Genomic DNA, 22,333 nt, shown 5'->3' with positions numbered 1-22,333 from the left:
AAATGATAAGCGAACATGGTGTGTGGTGCAAAGGTCGGTCAGCATGTCGCGAAGATAGATCGCTGTGTGTCGCAAAGGCCAGTATGGGTCATGAAGATCAGCCGGCATGGGTCCGGAAGGCTGGCTGGTTGCCGAAAGTGGGTCCCAGGAAAAAAAAGTTTGAAAAACACTTTTCTAGAAGGCGTTCAAGAAACTTTGTGCACTCCAGCCATTTTCTTTGTAGGTACTTGAAGAGTACCAGTGTTCGCCAATGTGCCCCGTTGTGTCGACCAAGCTTTCGGGGATTCCGGCTTGAATGTGGCTTTAAGGCGACCACTTTAATCGAGTCTCATCTGGGAAGACCAAAATGTTGACCAAGATCCTGCTCGGTTGGCTTAGGTAGACACAATAAAGACACCTAAATTTAGTACAACTCAGCTTTATTCATAAGAGCTAGCTTAATCGTGATTCCTGAGAATATAATAGAGAACTCAGGCTCACTTCTGAAATCGAGGTATTGCTCGCACTAGGGTCGGTTTAGCTCAGTTGCAGAGTGAGGCCAACAGCAAGGATTCAATTCCCATACGGGTAGAAGTTATTTTCAATCTTGCCCCTCGCCAAAGGTGTGGTGACCCTCAGGTTAAATCACCATCTGTCAGCTCTCCCACTCAAAGAGGAAAGCAGCCGATGGGCATCTGGGATTATGACAACTTTACTTTATTACCCACACTGGTGAGGGAGCTGGGGAGGCTTCAGTCATTCAATATGGATATCTTCTCTTCTGAATGGTTGTTCCTCCTCTCTAAGCTCCAAGCTCAAGCTCATCCTTCTATAACAATGGTTCCTAAGCTGTAACGTTTTCATTTTTCCTTCTTGCAAGAGCCCTTCTCTTCTACAGGGTGTGTAAAGTGATCAACCACCACATGTCAGTAAAGGTATAAACCATGACATGACCCAACTTGCTTCTGTCTGGTTTCTGCTCCTTAGTTGATATCCTTAGTTGGCACTGTTCCTGCTATATTCGCCTGTCTGCCTATTACACACCAAATACAGACTAAGGAACATGTGCAAAAATACAGACCCAGAAACATAGGGCGCGATTCTCTAGATAGATATCCGCGTTCGTCGCAAGACCATGGGTGAGCCACGTAGAATGGAAAAATCCATTGACCTCAGGTGGGATTCTCTGGTCACTGGGCGAACGCAGCCGGAGATTAGAACATAGAACATAGAACAGTACAGCACAGAAAAGGCCCTTCGGCCCTTGATGTTGTGCCGAGCAATGATCACCCTACTCAAACCCACGTATCCACCCTATACCTGTAACCCAACAACCCCCCACACCCTTAACCTTACTTTAAGGACACTACGGGCAATTTAGCATGGCCAATCCACCTAACCCGCACATCTTTGGACTGTGGGAGGAAACCGGAGCACCCGGGGGAAACCCACGCACACACGGGGAGGACGTGCAGACTCCACACAGACAGTGACCCAGCCGGGAATCGAACCTGGGACCCTGGAGCTGTGAAGCATTTATGCTAACCACCATGCTACCGTGCTGCCCATTCCCGCCCTAAGTGTTGTAGCAAGCGGGAAATGTCGCGAGCTTCCTGGCGTTTGGCCCAGTGAGGCCGGCAACGCTATTCAACATTAATTTGTCCACTTAACGAGGCCTCATGGGCTTTTCACCACAAATGAAGAGTCTCCAGCTGACTCACCAGCACTGCACTCGCCAGCCCCCCGCTAACAAGGTCGAGCAGAAATTAAGGCTGCACTTGCCCAGCCAACCCCAGCCAGCTCGCAACAATGACGCCCAGGAGACCGGCCCCGAGATTCAGGGACGCTGACCTGGGGAGGCTCCTGGACGTAGTGGAGGCCAGGAGGGATGTCCTGTTCCATCAAGGGTCCCAAAGTGTCAGCCATAGGGCAGCCAGTGCTGCCTGGGACGAGGTGACAGCAGCTGTGAGTGACGGGAGCGTGACCAGAAGGACTGGCCTCCAGTGCTGGAAGAAAGTTACTGACCTCCACTGGGCAGCACGAGAGACACCACCGACCCCCTCCCCCACCCCCACCCTGGGATCTATCCATCCCAATGGGAGCATCCAACCCCCGAACTCTCCATGTGACCCCCAACCTTCCCTCCACCCCCTTCCTTCAACCCCCCCCCCCCCCCCACCCTGCCCTCACACATCCCCTCTTACCACTGTGAAACATGCATGCGGCTAACATTGCCCTCTCTGTGTCTCCTCACAAGAAGCTCTCCCACAATCACCGGGAGAGGGCTCAGACTGGTGGAGAGGTGCCAGACATCAGAATCCTCACCTTCGAGGAGCATGCTCTGGAGGTGACCGGTGTCGCCAAGGACAGGGCGGTCACTCACGTGCAAGCTAGCGGACGCCGCAGAGGTGAGGAACTACCAGGCTCCACCCAGAAGTCTTGGCAAATGAGAGTTTTTATTGCCTTACTAACTGACCCATCCCTCCCACTGACCACATGTCCATTCTCCCGCAGGTCCTCCAGCTAATGGCGCTGGCCTATCCCAGATGGCCCCCTCTCCAGCCTCCCAGGAGACCACCTCGGCAGAGAGCTCCGAGGATGCCACTGTAATTGTTGCGTCAAAGCTGTCATCCCCTCCCTCCACCAGCGTAGGTACAGATACCTCTGTGGGACATGTTAGTGGTCAGGCCTCTGGGGCACAATCTGGTGAGCATCACACTGCTCCTGATGTACATCAGGTGGAGGCAGGAACTGCCAAGCGAGTCAGTAGTCGATGGTCTGCTGGATCCCAGAACCCAGCTGCGTCCCAGCCTGCTGCTGAGCCTACAGAAGAGGTGTACCCAGAACCGATGGAGACGTTAGGGAGCGACCAGGACATTGAGGGGAGATATCAGCGACACTCCAGTAGTTCCATAGCCGCTAGGAGGAGTCCTAGAGGCTACGGGCACAGGAGATGTTGCCGGCAATACGTGGCGCTGAGACCAACACTGGTAGGGTGGTGACTACAGTGGAGCGCCTGGTGCACATCACTGGCACCATTAGTGAAGATGTCGAAGGCATCGCGCAATCGGTGCCGGCCACGGCTGAGGGTCTTGACAGAATGTCCGCCTTAATGGGGAAGGTAACCCAGTACCAGGCTGACCTTGATGATGTGCTGCTCTCAGAAGGGAATGCCCGAGGCACTGTAGAGCTTGTCCCAGTCACAGGTAGGCATTGCCGAGGTGCTGCTGAGCATGACCCAGTCACTGAGGAGCATCATCGAGAATGTTGACACGATGATGCAGACCATGGGGTACCAGGACTGGCAGAGCCAACTGATGCAGGGACAGCTGGGGCTCGAACTAAGGGCGGCATCGCTGTGCGTGTGCCTTCGACAAGTGAGCCCCAAGAGGACACCTGCCAGGGACATCGAAGGCCATGGGACGAGCTAAGCAGCTGGCTGCCTCCACCTCTGATGTGCATCCTGGGGAGACACCTAGTGATAGAGCTAGAAAAGCAAAGCACATTAAGGATCACGGAGGGCACCGGGGGAAGGGAGTTAGGTAGGGGGTGAGTGGGGAAGCGGGGGGGGGGGGGGGGGGCACCATCATGAGTGTGGGGAATTGTATTACACATTAAACACCACAACCAGTATGATGCCTCTGTCACGTTCTTCCGCAATGTGGGCCCATCACATTTGTAGATAGACATGTAACACACCTAGTGTGGCATGACCACTAGAGGGCATTACAAGACCCACTATGTAATATGAGATCCCTGAGGCTCTCTCTCTCTTTCCAGCAGGAGTTGCCAGAGAACAGCCGTGTAATAGAGAGGATCTCAGCCTAGCCACCATGTGGGCAATGTATCATCGCCCCCCTGCGCTCATCTCTCTGCAATGTATCATCGCCCCCCTGCCCTTGGCAATGACCTGCTGATGGCGCCGACACAATCTCAGTACACTACTCTTGAGTGATGTGATATCCTTGGAGGGTGGGAAATGGGAGTAAGGGGGGCGGGGTGATGGAACATGCCACGTCCTTAGTGAATCGAGTGAGTATGAGAGCCTCCGTGGCCTTCCAAGGCTTGCCGGACCCTCGTCGCTGTCGCCTGTCCTGCAGCTTCTAGCTGGTCCTCACGTTCCTCCCCGGCCTCATCCTATGGCCCTGCTGGTCCTACACCACTTGATCATCTTCATCTTCCACCGAGGTGGCCACATGTTCCTCATCATCAACCTCCAGCTCATTACCATGCTGCTGTGGAAGGTTGTGGAGGGCACAGCAGGCCACCATAAAGTGGGTGACCTTCCGGACAGTGTACTGCAGGGCACCACCGGAGCGCTTGAGGCATTGGAACCGCATCTTGAGAGGGTGGCTGCATGGGCCTCATTGTACAGGGTCTCCGCTTCGTTCTCCGGCCTCTGTACTGGCATCATTAGTCAGGTCAGCAGGTACCCCTTATCCCCCAAGAGCTAGCCACCCATCCTGGGGTGCTCGTCGAAGACGGAAGGGATGACCGACTGCCCCAGGATAGCGGGCATACACATGCATGATCTACATCTGGTGATCACACACAAGCTGTATGTTGAGGGAGTGGAACCTCTTTCTGCTAATGTAGGGACTCCCAGATGCACCTGTCAGATGCACCTGTGGGCTGTGGCCTGTGAGATACCACACAGGCCCCCCTGGAGCTCTGGAATGATCCTGAGGCGCAAAGGTTCAGAGCTGCAGTGACCTTGATGGCCATCGGGGGTGGGTGTCCTCTTCCTCCATGTGGTGTGTGGCGCTAACAATTATACTCAAAGCCGAGAGACTAGTACAATAGAGGCTTTATTGTTGTACGATGTTGTCCATCCATCTGCAACAGTAGACTGAGGGTCTGAGCAGCTCTCATACATTTATACCTAGGCTCCCTGTGGGCGGAGCTAGCCGGCAGGGGCTGACCGGAGGAACCTGTATTACAGGTACAGGCATACATCCCCCTACTGCAGTACACATAACTACAGTGGTTATCTCACCACATGGTGCCAGGTCCGAGAGGACATGACACACGTGCCGCACTGTTTCCTTGCTGAGGCGGAGCCTCCTGCAGTACTTGCTGTCCGTCATCTGTTCAAACGACTAGCAGCGTCTGTACACCCTCGGTCGTCACAGGACTCCCCCTCTGGGTCTCTCCCTGGCCTGATGGGCGGCAGGGTCCTCAAAGTGTGGGGTGGGGTCCGGCGCATGGGCCGCCGCCTTGAGCATCTGCAGACGATGCTTCTGCTACTGTCTCCGCTGCCTGGCTGCCCAGACAAGCAGCAGCACCACTAGGGCAAGTTCTGTATCCAAAATTCCTGCCTAGTGTTCAATATCTGTAAGGAATTGGGAAAGGGTGGCTCCCACCCCAGGACCCTCCATTTCCCCACCCAAAAGACCAGAAGACCAGAAGACATAGGAGCAGAGTTAGGCCACTCAGCCCATCGAGTCTGCTCCGCCATTCAATCATGGCTGAAACGAAAGAGAAAATGCTGGAAAATCTCAGCAGGTCTGGCAGCATCTGTCAGGAGAGAAAAGAGCTAACGTTTCGAGTCCAATGACTCTTTGTCAATTGGACTCGTGATTTTCCAGCATTTTCTCTTTTGTTTCAGATTCTAGCATCTGCAGTAATTTGCTTTTATCCAATCATGGCTGATATTTTTCTCATCCCCATTCGCCTGCCTTCTCCCCATAACCCCTGATCCCCTTATTGATTAAAAACCTGTCTATCTCTGTCTTAAAGACACTCAGTGATTTGGCCTCCACAGTCTTCTGCGGCAAAGAGTTCCACAGATTAACCACTCTCTGGCTGAAGAAATTCCTCCTCATCTCTGTTTTAAAGGATCGTCCCTTTAGTCTGAGATTGTATCCTCTGCTTCTAGTTTTTCCTACAAGTTGAAACATCCTCTCCACATCCACTCTATCAAGCCTCGCAGTAGCTTGTAAGTTTCAATAAGATACCCCCTCAGCCCACCCAGAACACCCTGCCCACGCACTCCCGGCCACAGCGGACCTCCGTCACCGGGCCCCAGACCCTATGCCCCGGACACCAGCTCGTAGTGTCACCAGAGCTGGGTGCTGGTTCCCTCCCCCTTACACTCACCCACCCTCCGCCCGTGGTCTTGTCCCCGGAGCTCTGTCCCTTCCCCTGGGTGCTCGGGTGTCGGCTGCAGCGTGCGTGGTGTTGCCTCCCCTCTAGTGTTCAGACACAGTGTCCAGGCATCAAGGTGTGATTGGGATGCTAGGCAATGACTCCCCCATACAGGCCCAGATCCAGAATAGTGCACACCAAATACAGACCCAGAATAATGCACATCAAATACAGACCCAGAATAATGCACATCAAATACAGACCTAGAATAATGCACACTGAATACAGACCCAGAATAATGCACATCAAATACAGACCTAGAATAATGTGCACCAAATGCATTCTCAGAAACAGACTCATCAAATACAGTCACAGAAATAGACACAGAAATACAGACACTGAAACAGACCCACAAATACAGACACACAAAAACAGATACAGGAACACACGGACCAAATACATACACAGAATCACACAAACAAATACAGATGCGAAAATGCACACCCAAATACAGACACAGAAATCTACTCACAAATACAGATAGAGAAGCGTATACACCAAGTACAGACACAGAAACACACAAAAATACAGTCACAGGTATACTTTGTCAAGGCATTCATAAAAAGTTGTAGGAAGGTTTTGTGGCAACCTGCATCTGACTGTTAAATACATTCCATCCACCGACATGAAATTAGTTTTTCATTTCACTCCATAACAGTGTTGTAAAGTACATACATGGGTAGGTGGAGACCACTCCAAGCTCACAACTGGTCCTGGTACATTGATGTATCCCACTGGTGCATATGTATTCCCAGTTAGAAAGAAAAACACCGTGTTGTCTTTGCTCTATGAGGGAAAGAAACAAAACGTGACTATGAGCACCCTCATTTTAAATTGTCACACATGGGGCTGAATTTTACAAGGTGCCACAGTCCCCACTACCCTCATTTAGAAATTAAGGGGCAGCCTGCCCACGATCCTGACAACTGCCCCACAGCAATGTAACATGATTGGAGCAGTGTAATTGCAAGACCTCGGTCCACTATCTCAGCAGGGTGTCCTGCCTCAGGGAGCCACATCTAATCAGGTTGACGAGTGGCTCTGTAGTCCCAACAAGGCCAGCTGGGAGCTGCGGTAACTGCTGGGGCTACAGGCACTCCCAGAACAATGAAGTATAGATGTAAGTCTGTGGTTAGATCTCTCAGTGAAGACATAGAGTGGGGTGGCGGGCAGGTTCATCAGGTCAAGGGGGAAGAGTGAAGGCACCGTATGATGCATGTGTTCCATTTGACAACTGTGTATATGTGACAGGAGAAGTAGGTTTAGTCACAGGACTAAACCTGTAAACTTGGTGTAGAGAGCAACTGTTTCTTGGCTGCTGATGCCCCCATGGAGCCTGCAAAGAAGGTCCTAAGCACCTTGCCCTCACCTAAAGCTGCTGGGCTTAATTGGCCAGTTAAGAGCTTCAATGGACTCAGGAATGGGTAGGCTGCCTGACACTACCCCCAACCCCTGTCAAACCCCTGTCTCAAAGGCGCTTATGGATTTTCCATAATAATTCCACAGAGATCTGGTGATGCAGACCGTCTCATTTTCAATACTTCTATGAAATATCTTGAGGTGTTTAGTACTATACAAATGATCATTGTTGTAGTTCTGTAGACTTGTCAGTCCCAGTTCAGTGGGTAGCACATCCAACTCTATGTCAGAGGTTTGTGGATTTGCATCGCACTCCAGAGACTTGAGCACAAACATGCAAGTTGACACTCCGTGCATTCCTGAGGGTCCTGCTGCACTGATCTTTAGAATGAGATGGTAAAGTAAGATCTCAGCTGCCTTCTTAAGTGTCCTGGCCAATATCTATTCCTCAATCAACAGCACAAAAAAAACAGATTATCAGGTCATTATTCCATTTCTATTTGACGATGATATTAAACAATTTGGCAACCTTCAGCAGGCTTCTGACACATTTGTTCCTCAGTAACTGAATTTATAAGCACATTTTCAATGCAAGAATTTAAACAGAATTCAAATATCTTAGGATAGCATATTTCAATTTATATTAAATGTACATTTTGACTTTTCTTATCATGTCTTAATTGGTCATTGTATGACGCCCTGTTTCAAAAAAATCAGTTTTGGTTAGACATACTTCTCGTACTCAGTGTGACTTTTCAGTCAAATTTGTGTATTCATAGTATGTGCAGTTTTCTTTTCCTTATTCTTTCATGTGGTGTGGGAATCACTGGCAAGGACAGCCCACTCCTAGTTGTCCTTGAGCAAGACCAACACGGCGGCGCAGTGGTTAGCACTACTGCCTCGCGGCACCGAAGACCCGGATTCGATCCCGGTCTTGGGTCACTGTCCGTATGGAGTTTGCACATTCTCCCCGTGTCTGTGTGGGTCTCTTCCCCCACAACCCAAAATATGTGCAGGGCAAGCAAATCGGCCACGCTAAATTGCCCCTTTATTGGAAAAAAATAATTGGGTACTCTAAATTTATGTGTAAAAAAAAAGTCCTTGAGCAGCTTCTAAGGCCATTTCAAAGGGCAGTTAAGAGTCAATCAAATTGGTGTGGGTCTGGAGTCACATGTCATTCACACTGGACAAGAACAGCAGATTTCCATTTCTATACGACAATAGTGAACCCGGTGGGGTTTTTCCAACAGTCACTGATAGTTTTGCGGTCAACATTACTGGGAGTAGCTCTTAATTCCAGATTTATTAATTTAATTCAAATTCCATCAGCTGCCAGTGACATTACCACTATGCAACATTATCGCCGCCGAATGCACTTTGCAGGATGTCCCAGCATCAGGAGCAGTTCATGGGGTGATCGGTGGGACTGCTCATTCCATGAGTGAGCATTTGAGACTTTCTTCACTGTTTTCAGGAAACAGCCCAGGCGTTGGGGGGGGGGGGGGGGGGGGGGGAAGAAGCCTGCAGCTTCCTGGTACCAGGCCAGCGACAGCATAGATGCTCCACCGCATAGCAGTAATGAGGATGCAGGAGGCTGGCTGCATGTCTCAAGGGGATCATGGGAGGAGTGGCATGGAGAGCCAAGTCCGACAGAACAGCAGTGGAATAGCTCAGGTCCAGAGGAATTATCAACGTTCTTTAAATGTGCTATTTATACATACTTACGCCTGTTGCAAACATTTCTCCGTTGTAATCATAAGCAATTGCAGTGACACCTGCTGTGTGTGGCTTCATGGCCTGTTTTAGTCGAATCTCGACCTCACCAACCTCTGATCGGCCAGCAACATGAGCAAGGTCTTGAGGGTTATATATTTCTAAGATGCGGATAACACCATCTTCAAAGCCTGCAACAATCATGTTTCCCTTTGGGTAGAGCTGCAAAGGAAAAAATGTTCTATATTTAAACATTTCACATAAATTGAACAAAAATACAGGATTAAAATCAGCACTTTAAACTTGCCGGTAGGCGGGGAAAATCAATTGCAAAGAGATGTTTTGATTGGTGATAGGAACAACAGAACTGGGCAACAGGAGAATAAATATCCAGGTGCATCAATAGTGTTGGCTGAAAGATCATCACATCACATTGACCCGGACGTGGTCCCACAGAAGAAAAGTGAATTTGAAGTGTTATGGGCTAGGGGTTAGAAAACTCCAAAGTATATTATGGAGTTCACCTGACCTCTAACTATTTATTGATTTTGGTTACGATGAGCACAAGAGCCTGCCTTTCAGGTGTTATTCAACAGAGTTCTTCGGCACTTTTAATGAAAAAAAATAAGCTTTATTCTTAGAATTTAGTTAACATTTGTATAAACACACACAGCAAGAATCTTTATCAACTACAAACATAAATACCCCACACAGCTACAGTAATCTATGTATAACTCTTAATTAATTCCTCCTTAACTGTTTCAATTCAATAACAAAATCCAAGTAAGGCCTGAACCCCTTTGTCAAAGGTGTGGCCCAGCACATGGAATTCTTACTGTTATAAGACTTGTTATTGATACTCTTTTTACCCTTTCCAAACAGCAGGTTTGAATTCCGTCCAGAAAGCAATTATCTCTTTTAAGTTATCAAGCAGTCAAAAACAGCTTTTGAAATGAAGATAGAGAAACACTTTTTCCAACCTGTGCAGTTCAAAACCAGTCCAAAATCAAAGTGAAAGTAAAACACACAAAGCCACAGCCCAGCTCCAAAACTGAAAGCGGAAGTAAAAACTCACAGCCCAGCTCCACCCACACAATGACATCACTGAAGCCATGTGATAAGACAAAAACCTTTCTTAAAGGGACACTCCCATGACAGAAGGAGGAAGGATATTTTGAGGCAATGGAGACAAGATGAAGACGTGGAGCTCAATTTTACATGCCCCAGAGGGTGTGTTTCCTGCAAAAGGGGAGGGCACGTAAAATAGGGTGAACACCCATCCCAGCATCTTCCCGCTCACCCCTGAGCTTACCACCATAATACAGAGGCGCGGGCAGCCCATCCGCCATATATAAATAAATAATTAAGGGTTAATTAACTTGGTATCAAGCCAACTGACCCTGATAATATGCTTCCAGCACAATGAAACGTTTGGCGTGGGCAACCGGGTGGGAGCAGGAAGCCTGATTTTTTAATTTACCTGTTTAAAGGGCCGGAAGGTAAGGGCTGCCCTTTACTGATCACGGGATGATCACATCCAGCCTTAAATGCAGGTGGACAATTAAATAACTAACCAAAGAAGAAGCCTCCACAAATATCCCCATTCCCAACTATGGCAGAACCCAGCACATTAGTTATAGAGTCATAGAGATTTACAGCATGGAAACAGGCCCTTCAGCCCAACTTGTCCATGCAGCCCAGTTTTTACCACTAAGCTAGTCCCAATTGCCCACATTTGGTCCATATCACTCTATACCCATCTTACCCATACAACTGTGTAAATACTTTTCAAAAGACAAAATTGTACCCGCCTCTACTACTACCAATTCTGAGGAACAGAATCAATCTGCATTTGGAGAGGTAAGGATTAATCAAGAAAAATCAGCATGGTTATGTTAAGGGGAGGTCATGTCTGACCAACTTGAAGAGGTGACCAGGCGTATGGATGAGGGCAATGCATTTGACATAGTCTCCTTGGACTTCAGCAAGGCTTTTGATAAGATCCCACATGGGAGACTGATAGCGAAGGTAAATGCCCATGGGATTCAAGGAAATTTGGCAAATTGGATCCAAAATTGGCTGAGTGGCAGGGTTCTTGTTGTTTGTGGTTTATATAAACGATTTAGACATGAATGTAGGTGGGTTGATCAGTAAGTGTGTGGATGATACGAAAATTGGTGGGGTGGTAAATAATGAGGAGGGTAGCCTTTGATTACAGAAGGATATAGACAGGCTGGTCAGATGGGCTGATCAGTGGCAAATGGAATTCAATCCGGATAAGAGTGAGGTGATGCACTTGGGCAGGACAAACAAGGCAAGGGAATAAATGATAACTGCAGGACACTGGGAAGCACTGAGGATCAGAGGGATCTTGGTGTGCATGTACACTGGTCCTTTAAGGCAGCAGAGCAGGTGGATACAATGTTTAAGAAGGCATATGGTATACTTGTCTTTATTAGCTGAGACATAGAATTTCAGAGCAGGGGGGTTATGCTGGAACTGTATAAAATGTTGGTTAGGCCACAGCTCGGGTATTGTGTACAGTTCTGAAATCCACATTATAAGAGGGATGTGATGGCGCTGGAAAGGTTGCAGAGGAAATTTACCAGGATGTTGCTTGGACTGGAGAGTTTTAGTTATGAAGAGAGATTGGATAGACTTGGATTGTTTTCCTTGGAGCAGAGAGACTGAGGGGGAACATGATTGAGATGTATAAACTTATGAGGGGCATAGATGGAGCAGACAGGAAGAAGTGATACCCTTTGGTGGAGGGATCAATGACCAAGGGCATTGATTTAAGGTAAGGGGCAAGAGGTTCAGAGGGGATGGGAGGAAATATGTTTTACCCAGAGGGTACTGGGAGTTGGAATTCCTCGCAGTGGAAATTGCTGTCTTGGGGGGGGGGGGGGGGGGGGGGGGGGGGGGGGGGGAGTGTGAGAGAACCCCGATTAGATTGGTTACATGGAATGTGTGGGCTTTGCAGTGGCACAGTTAAGCATACAAGAGTTTTCTCCCAGTTGAAGAGTTTGAGGACCAATGTGGTGCTTTTGCAGGAGATCCACTTGCGAATGATGGACCAGATTAGGATCCGTTAGGGTTGGGTGAATCAGGTGCTCCACTCGGGCTTTGATAGCAGGGCCCGGGGAGTGGGTAATAAAAGAGTTTGGTTTCAGATGGGGAAAGTGGCAGCAGACCAGGGTGGGAGGTATGGCATAGTTACGGGGACGAGAAGGTAAGTCAGTGGTTTTGATGAGTGTGTACGCTCTAAATTGGAATGATGTAGCTTTTATGAAGAGGATGTTGGCTGCCATACGAGACATGGACATGCACCAGTTGATCTTGGGGGGAAATTTGAATTATGTTTTGAATCCTACGTTGGACCGGTCTGAGCCAAAGCCATTGGCCTGTTTGGGGTAGCAAAAGTACTGATGACCTTTATGAGGAGATAGGTGGAGCGGATCCGTGGTGGTTTTTGCACCCCGGGGGTAGGGAATTCTCCTTTTCTCCGATGTATTCGCTTATATCAACTTTTTCATGATGGGGCTGTCTCTGCTGCCAGGGGTGAGGAAAGCAGAATATTCCGCCATAATCACCTTGCGCATACCCTCAGGCCGCGATTCTCCGCAACCACGATGGGTGGGAAAAAAGCGGGAGGTCCGCTCCCGCACCTCCCGCTATTCTCCCACCCCCCCAAAATGGCGTGTCCGGTTTTCCGATACGCCGCTCGGAGATTTTCCGACCCTGATGGGCCGAGCGGCCTGCCGTTCCCGATCTGTTCACGACGGCGGCAACCACACCTGGTCGCTGCCGTCGTGAACATGGCGCGCCAGGTAAGTGTGGGGCCTGGGGGGGGGGGGAGGATCGGGGATCGAGCACCACGACCGTGCTCGGGAGGGGACTGGCCCGCGATCGGTGCCCACCGATCGTCGGTCCGGCGTCTCAAGGGGACGCACTCTTTCCCCTCTGCCGCCCCGCAAGATCAAGCCACCACGTCTTGCGGGGCGGCTGAGGGGAAAGACGGGAACCGCGCATGCACGGGTTTGAGCTGTCCAACCCGCGCATGCGCGGCCGACGTCATTAGGCTCCGCCGCGGCGTCATTCTTGGCGCGCCGGGCCTTGAAGCCAGGGACAAGGCCCAGCCGCCGAGTTTCCCGGTACGGCCCGCCTATCCCCCCGGGTAGGGGAGAATAGGGGGACGGGAGAGGCTTCCGACGCCGTCGTGAACCTCTCCAGGTTCCACGACGGCGTCAGGCCTTGTGGAGAATTCCGCCCTTAGTGTCTGTCTTCTCTCTATCTTTGTCTATCCTGGTGCTCCTACATTGTGCTACTCCAGCGGCTGCAGCTTGGCTGGTGGAAGGCTGCTGATTTTCAGTGGGAGGGACTGTAGATGGTTTGCAGGATTACTCGAACATTGCCAGGTCTTGATGAATTGACTGCAGACTCGAACACCTTGGCTACTGTTCGGTTTGGCTGACAGGAAGGCAACAGTGTCGGCACTGGTGGAGTGGCAGTGGTCAAAGAACAAATGCTTTCTTTCTGAGAGAAGGTAGCGAGCTCGTGTTCCATAAAGTCTCTGCCACTCTTTACGAGCAGCACTTCATCAAAACCTAGTAACCTGTTGGAAGACAGGTTTCAGGATTGCTGATACCCTGCAAGCCCCTTTGTAAATTCAGACATGATGACAAGCTGATCTTGCAGGATTTAGTCTGAACTTCTACGACATCATCCAAACTTATGATGGAAACTTGTTCTGCAAAGGAAGCGGAGATATTGGCCATCAGGCCAAGTTTGGATCCACGTGTATGTATGCTGATGGAGTTAATCAAGGCTGGGCTCCAAGCTCTGCGCAAAACCTCGTGTTAAGTTGGAGCTGGACTTCTCCATGCTCCTTGACAATAGCCAGAGGGAAGACTTCCGGTGGCGGCATGTAGGTGGAAATCGCACTTTGGGTGGCTCCTGCTCAAGGCTCTGGTTTTAGGATTTTAATGCCCGGTTTCAGGGGCAGTTTTTGAACAAGCTGGTACAGGAAGGCAGAAGGAAGATGGGGGATGCCTGAGACCAAATGCCCGAGACCCAGAAAAAAGCCGCTGGGAAGAACGGGACGACCGAAAGTTCGCTGTCGAGTGAACGGGTCAGCCCAGCAGCAGGAAAGATGGTGGAGGCTTGATCGCTGGATGGAGCCGTACCCTTCACAGTGGAGACTCTGAGCAAGGTGATGGACGTTGAATTCGAGAGGCAGTTCACTGAGCATTTGGAGGTGCTGCGAGCGGAGATGATGGCTGTTATAATTTGCTTTCACAAGTTTTATGTGAAACGTGAGGAGGTTAGGGGTGGACTGGTGAACGGATCAAGGGTTTTAGACACTCAAAGACCGACGTGGTGATGTTGCAGGAGACCCATCTGAGGGTGAAGGATGGGCTGAAGCTTAGGAAGGATTGGGTGAGGCAGATTTTCCACTCGGGGTTCGATAGCAAGGCTCGACAAGGGGTAACAGTATTGGTGGGCAAGAAGGTGATGTTTCAGATGGAGAAGGCGGTGGTGGACCAGGGGGGCAGGTACATGATAGTGATGGGGGTGGTAGAGGGGAGGTTGGTGGCACTGGTGAGTGTGTATGGCCCCAATTGGGATGATGTGGGGTTTGTGAAAAGGGTACTGGGTGCCATCTCGGATTTCGATACCCCCGAGTTAATAGTGGGGGGGGGGGGTTTGGAATATGATTCAGGAACCAAAGGAAAATGGGTCTCAGTCACGCTCGCTGGCCTAGTCAGGAGGGGCTAAGGCACTGGCTGGGCTCCTGAGGGAGAAGAGAGGAGTGGACCCATAAGTTTCTTACACCCGAGGGAATGGGAATATTTGTTTTCCTCCCCAGTACACAAGGATTACTAGAGGATCAACTTTTTCCCGGTGGGGAAGGCACTATTGGCTGAGGTTAGGAGGTTGTAGTACTCAGCAATATTGATTTTGGTCCATGCTCTGTATTGTTGGATGTGGTTTTGGAGAAGGGGATGGCCAGAGGCCAGGGTGGAGAATGCGCATAGGATGGTTAGCAAACCGGAGCTTTTGTGATAAGATCATAGATCATAGATCATAGAATCTACAGTGCAGAAGGAGGCCATTCGGCCCATTGAGTCTGCACCGGCTCTTGGAAAGAGCACCCTGCCCAAGGTCAACACCTTCACCCTATCCCCATAACCCAGTAACCCCACCCAACACTAAGGGCAATTTTGGACACTAAGGGCAATTTATCATGGCCAATCCACCTAACCCGCACATCTTTGGACTGTGGGAGGAAACCGGATAACCCGGAGGAAACCCGCGCACACATGGGGAGGATGTGCAGACTCCGCACAGACAGTGACCCAAGCCGGAATTGAACCTGGGACCCTGGAGCTGTGAAGCCATTGTGCTATCCACAATGCTACCGTGCTGCCCCTATCGGGAAGGTGATCGAGGAATATGTGGGGTTTAATTGCACGGAGAAAGTTTTGCAGATGGTGGGAGTGGTGAGGAGGAAGGTGATCTCGTTCAAAGCAAATGTGGACAAGGAGGAGATAGAGGAGCGCCAAAAACTGCGAGAGATTCTGGAGGTTGATGGGAGGTATGTGGGGGACCCTGACCTGGGTCTCTTGGCCAAGAGGAATGAGTTGCAGGCGGGGTTCGACCAGTTGTCCACAGGGAAAGCGGTGCGCCAGTTGGGAAGGGTGAGGGGCGCGGTTACGAGCACAGGGAGAAGGCAGGGTGTATGTTGGCCGGCTAGCTCCAAGACAAGGCAGCGGCAAAGCCGGTGGTGGTCCCAGAGCAGATCAATAAAGTATTCAACGAGTTTTCTAATTATTTATATAGGTTGGAGCCACTGGGGGAGAAACAGGAGATAAGGGAGTTCCTGGACGGGTTGGAGTATCTAAGGCTGGATAAGGGGGATAGAGCAGGCTTGGAGGGCCTGGTGGGGAGCAGGAGGTGAAGGAGATGATTGGGGGGATGCAGGCAGGGAAGGCTGTGGTGTTCCCGGTTGAATTCTATGAGAAATTCAAGGATATGTTGCCGCTGCTAATGGTGGGAATATTTGAGGATGTGATATGCAAGGGTTCTTGCCGCAAATGATGGGGCAGGCTTCAATTTTGTTGCTGCTAAAGTAGGTCATGGATCCAGTGGAGTGTGGGTCATATAGGCCCACATCCCGACTGACTGTAGATGCCAAGATATTGGCAAATGTGCTGGCGTCAAGGTTGGAGGGATGTCTTCCGAAGGTGGTTGGGGAGGATTGACAGGGTTTGTGAATGGAAGGCAGTGTTCGAACTTGTGGAGGGGCGGGGAACATAAGGTGTCCTTATATGCCATTGATCTGCTATTGTATAACACGTAACTGAGCACTTCGGTGGGGAGGGAAGCTGCTTCAAAGATTAGGGACGTTCTCGGGGTACAAATTGAACTAGGCGAGAACAAATATTTTATGGTCTCCCAGCCGGGAGTGGGGAGGCAGCCATTCTGTTTGGTGGCAACTCACTTTAGGTACTTGGGGTGAAGGTGGCCTGGAATTGTGGAGGGCTCCAAAAATATAATTTTACTAGTTTGGGAGGGTGAAGTCCGATCTGTCAAGGTGGGACAACCTGTCTCTGTCGTTGGTGGGCCAGGTGCAGGCAATTAAAATGAACGTTTGCCGTGATTCTACTTTTTATTCCAATGCCTGTCTGTCGTTTTATCAAAATCTTTCTTCAGCAGGCTGATCTTCTCGTTCGTCCGGGGAGAGGGAAGGTGGCCATGATTAGGAGGGTGGTCCTGCAAAGAGGGCGACAGGAGGGGGAGGGGCGGCTGGACCTCCAAAATTTGCTGTACTATCACAGATGCGGAGAAAGTGCAGGAATGGAAGGGGAGCCCAGTGGGTTAAGGCGGAGGCGGGCTCGTGTAGGGGGTCAGGTTGCAGGCGCTGCTAATGGCGTCACTTCCATAGGTCCAAGAAAGTACTCGGTAAGTCCGGTGGTAGTGGTGACATTAAAGATTTGGAGGCAGTTCAAGCAACATTTTAAGCTGGGGGCTGGGTCAGGGAGGATGCCAATTAGGGGAAATCATCAGCGGGATTCTCCGACCCCCCGCCCTGCAGCCCCGACACCGGCTGCAATATTTTCTGCCGCCAGTTTTTGAGCGGGGCCGGAGTTCACACCACGCTAGTCGGGGGCCGTTGGCAGCGCCCCCCCCCACCCCCTCCCCAGGCAATTCTCTGGGCCCCGATGGGCCAAGTGGCCGTCCGTTTCTGGCCAGTCCCGCCGGCGTGGATTAGACATGGTCACACACAGCAGGACCTGGCAGTTAAGTCGGCTGGGGCGATCCTCGGAAGGGGGTGGCACGGGGGGATCCGCTCCTGGGAGGGGCCCCCACGCTGGCCTGGCCCACGATCGGGGCCCACCGATCTGCGGGAGGGCCTGTGCCCTGGGGCCACGCTGTCCTTCCGCGCGGCCCCTGTAGTGCTCTGCCATGGCTGGAGCGGAGAAGAGAACCCCTGCACATGCGCCAGAACACACCGGCCCTTTGGCGAATGCGTGAACTCGCGCAGTTACTTCGGCGCCAGCTGGTGCGGCGCCAACCCCTCCAGTGTCCTTCTAGCCCCCAGAAGTGCGGAGAATTCTGCAATTTTGGGGGCTGTTGACGCCGGAGTGGTTCTTGCCGGTTTTCCCGCCGGCATGGGGACTTAGTCCCCGGAAAAGAGAATCCCGCCCCATGAGTTTCAGGCGGGGAGGATCGATGCCAGGTTTCGGAGAAGGGATGAGAGGGGAATCAAGGAAATTAAGGATTTGTTCCTTGAGGGGCGAGCCTGGAAGAGAAGTATGGACTGGCACAGGGGGAAGGGATTAGGTACCTGCGGTTCAGGATTTCGCAAGAAAGGTTTCCCGACCTTCCCGATAGAGCCGGTCTCTTTGTTGCCATAGGCGATTCTGTCAGTGGGAGGGCTGGAGAGGGGGTTTGTTTTGGTGTCAATGGAGCGGATTAAGGCAAAGTGGGCAGAGGAAGGAGCTGGGGGGTGGGCGATAGAAGAGGGATTGTGGTGTGAGGTGGTGCGGAGGGTGAATGCCTTGACCTTGTGTGTGAGGCTAGGACTGATACAGCTGAAAGTCATACATAGGGCGCACCTCACAAAAGCAAGGATGAGTCGGCTGTTCTGGGTAGAGGATGACTGTGAGCGATATGGGAGGATCCCTGCAAACCATGTTCATATGTTTTTGTCTTGCCTAAACCTGGAAAGATTTTGGAGGACGTTATTTAGCACAATTTTGGGGGGTTTTCATATGGATATGGAGCCCGGTCCCCTAGAAGCCGCATTGGGGGTGTCGGATTGGCACGAGTTGCAGGCGCGAGCGGATGTTTTAGCCTTCGCCTTGCTGATCTCTCGTAAGCAAGTCCTGTTGGGGTGAAGGTCAATCTCTCCACCCTGTGCCTCAGCGTGGCAGGGGAACCGCTGGAGTTTTAGACCCTGGAGAAGGTGAAGTTTGAACTGAGGGGGGCAAAGGAGGGGTTCTATAATTGTTGGGGTTTGTTTGTCGTGCACTTTCGGGAATTGGTTACCATTGATGTTTGGGGGACGAAATCGTGGGGAGGAGGATGCAGTTTCTTGGGTTTGGGTGGGATTGTTTCTTTTTATATACTGTTCAGGTTGTTATTGTTTTTCTTTTGTATTGTGAAAATGATGAAAATATGGCAAATAAAAATATTTCAAAAAAACACAATCACCCGAGGCATTCTGGCAGCTTTCCCAATGCAACAATCATTTCACTGTGCATGCCCTTCAGCCTTACTGTCGATTGCCCCATTGACGTGCCCATCGGAGTCCTCTGCAGCAGAAATTGTTTACCCTCGCCCTCTGGCGAGCTGGTATCTGTAATTCCACGCCCCTCCCAAGCCCGCCCAGCTCTCATGCCTCATGGCTCAGCACATGCAGTTCCTGTCCCTGCCTCTAAATTACACAATGTCAATATCTGAGATGGCGACTGTGAGTGATAGTGCTGTGTCTTCACATTCACTGTCTCCCTGCTGGTCCTCCATTGGCTAATCAGGTTGCACACTTGGCCAAAGGAAAAGAGACCAGGGTAAGTCTGTGGTACTGGGATGGGAAGGAAAGTAGGAGGTTCATGCTGACACCATCTGCAGCTTGTAAATCAAAAAATCCAAGCCTCACTAGACACAGGAGAGGTACCGGAGGACTGGAGAAATGCAAACACGGTTCCATTGTTTAAAAAGGTATCGAAGGAAATGCCGAACAATTATAGGCCAGTTAGTTTTACGTCAGTGATGGGCAAATTAGTAGAATCAATCCAGAGAGATAGGATTAACTGTGGACTAGTTGGGGATAGTCAACATGGATTTGTTAAAGGAAGGTCTAGCCACACAAATTTGATTGAATTATATGAGGAAGAAGGTTTGATGAAGGTAGTGCAGTGGATGTGGTGTACATGGATTTTACCAAGGTATTTGACAAAGTCCCAGATGGTAGCACAGTGGTTAGCACAGTTGCTTCGCAGCACCTGGGTCCCAGGTTCAATTCCCGCTTGGGTCACTGTGCGGAGTCTGCACGTTCTCCCGTGTCTGCGTGGGTTTCCTCCTAGTGCTCCGATTTCATCCCACAAGTCCCGAAAGACATGCTTGTTAGGTGGATTAGACATTCTGAATTCTCCCTCTGTGTCCCCGAACAGGTGCCGGAGTGTGGCGACTAGGGGATTTTCACAGTAAATTCAGTGCAGTGTTAATGTAAGCCTACTTATAACAAGAATAAAGATTTTTTAAAAAGACGGCAGATTGGTCAAGGCAATGAAAGCCCATGGGATATATGGCAATGTGGTGAACTGGATAAAAAGTTGGCTTAGGAACAGGGAACAAAGTGCAATGGTCGATGGCTGCCCTTGCAATTGGAAAGTTGTTTCAAGTGATGTTCCACATGGCTCGGTGTTGGAATCCTTACTGTTTGTGTTATATATTAACGATTTGCACGTGAACGTAGGGAGCATGATTGGGAAATTTGCAGATGACACTAAGATTGGCTGAGTGGTGGACAGTGTAGAGGATAGCTAACCTTCAAAACAATATGGATGAATTGGTGGAGTGGGTGATAAAGTGGCATATGGAATTAACACAGAGAAGTGTGAGGTCATGCATTTAGGGGAGTCGTACAGTTGTAGGGAGTACACAATAAACGGGAATATACTAAGAGGGGTAGATGAAGTGAAAGATCTTGGAATACATGTGCACAGGTCCCTAAAGGCAGCAGTTCAAGTAACCAAGGTTGTTAAGAAAGCACATGGAATGCTCTTCTTCATTTGCAGAGGTACAGTATATAGGGGCAGCAGGGTAGCATGGTGGTTAGCATAAATGCTTCACAGCTCCAGGGTCCCAGGTTCGATTCCCGGCTGGGTCACTGTCTGTGTGGAGTCTGCACGTCCTCCCCCTGTGTGCGTGGGTTTCCTCCGGGTGCTCCGGTTTCCTCCCACAGTCCAAAGATGTGCGGGTTAGGTGGATTGGCCATGCTAAATTGCCCGTAGTGTCCTAATAAAAGTAGGGTTAAGGGGGAGGTTGTTGGGTTACGGGTATAGGGTGGATACGTGGGTTTGAGTAGGGTGATCATGGCTCGGCACAACATTGAGGGCCGAAGGGCCTGTTCTGTGCTGTACTGTTCTATGTTCTATGTTCTAAAAGTAAAGATTTAACGTTAGAATTATATAAAACACTGGTGAGGCCACAACTGGAATATTGTGTGCAGTTCTGGTCGCCATACTACAGGAAGGACATTATTGCTCTGGAGAAAGTGCAGAGGAGGTTTACAAAAATGTTGCTAGGGCAAGAAAAGTGTGGCTACGAGGAGAGATTGGATAGGTTGGGGTTATTGTCCTTGGGAGAATGAAGGCTGAAGGGTGACTTAATTGAGGTGTACAATATTATGAGGGGAAGAAATAGAGTGGACAGGATAAAATTGTTTCCCCTGGTGGTGAATTCTAGAACCAGGGGACATAGATTCAGGATAAGTGGCAGAAGGTGAAGAGGGGACATGAGGAAGAATTATTTTATGCAGAAGGTAGTAGGAGTCTGGAATTTGCTTCCCTGATGGAGGTAGAGACTCTAAACTCTTTTAAATGGTGCATGGATCTGCACCTTAAATGTTATAAGCTACAGGGTTATGGACCGGGTGCAGGAAGGTGGGATTAGAAAGGGCACCTGGGTATCCTAGGGCTGGCATGGACAAGACAGGGTGGATGGCTTCCTTCTGTGCTGTAACTTTTCTAAGATTCTATGAGTGTGGGATGAGGTGTAGATGGGATATGAAAAGGCGCATTAAGTATGAGGGTACCCTCATTTCCGACGGTTTAGTACCTCTATCTCTTCATTCTCTCATGGAATGTGGGCATCACTGACAAGGGCAGCATTTGTTGCCCATCCCTAAGTACCCTTGAACTGATTAGCTTGTTAGGCCATTTCGTAAGGCAGTTAAGAATCAACCACATTGCTGTTGGTCTGGAGTCCCATGTAGGCCAGACAAGGTAACGGGGGCACATTTCCTTCCCGAAAGGGCATGAGTGAACCCCCCCCCCCCCCCTGCTGCCAGCAAGAATTAAGAATTTGACACCCGGCCAAGACTCAAATGTACTGCAGCGGGACCGGAAAATCCCGCTGGCATGAACAGAGAATTATTACCTGAATTTAAATTCCACCAACTGCCATGGTGCGATTTGAATACATGTTCCTAGTCAAGTGACATTATGGTTAGCACTGCTGCCTCACACGCCAGGGACCCAGGTTCAATTCCGCCCTTGGGTGACTGTGTGAAGTCTGCACTTTCTCCCCATTTTCTCCCAGAGTACAAAAATGTGCAGATTAGGTGGATTGGCCATGCTAAATTGCCCCTCAGTGTCCAAAGGTTAGCTGGGGTTACGAGAGGGGGAGTGGGCCTAGGTAGGATTCTCTTTCAAAGGGTCGGTGTAGACTTGATGGGTCGAATGGCCTACTTCTGCACTGTAGAAATGTTATGATTACTATGCTACTGTCTCCCCACTCATGAGCATTCCGGTATAGATGGCACTAACTCCTCCATGTAGATCAGAATGTGTAGACATAGTTGCCCTCCTCTAGTTATTTTCTTCTGCCTCTGGTTGTGCACCAT

General features: G+C 50.2%; 1 protein-coding gene across 1 annotated transcript in view; it reads right to left on the bottom strand.

Annotated features, from left to right (window-relative positions):
- The window catches only part of LOC119969120 (cilia- and flagella-associated protein 44), a 338,226-nt gene that overhangs the window by 214,349 nt on the left and 101,544 nt on the right, over nt 1–22,333 (bottom strand). Inside the window, exons 12-13 of the mRNA XM_038802337.1 lie at nt 9,211–9,420; nt 6,802–6,912 (exon numbers count right to left, since the gene is read on the bottom strand). Of these exons, the coding sequence (XP_038658265.1) occupies nt 6,802–6,912; nt 9,211–9,420 (321 nt within the window). The remainder of the gene's footprint in view (nt 1–6,801; nt 6,913–9,210; nt 9,421–22,333) is intronic.

Source organism: Scyliorhinus canicula, chromosome 7 (genome assembly GCF_902713615.1).
Source record: "Scyliorhinus canicula chromosome 7, sScyCan1.1, whole genome shotgun sequence".
Lineage (NCBI taxonomy): Eukaryota > Metazoa > Chordata > Chondrichthyes > Carcharhiniformes > Scyliorhinidae > Scyliorhinus > Scyliorhinus canicula.
Note: the sequence above shows the minus strand (reverse complement) of the source record. Positions and strands in the feature narration are given on the sequence as shown.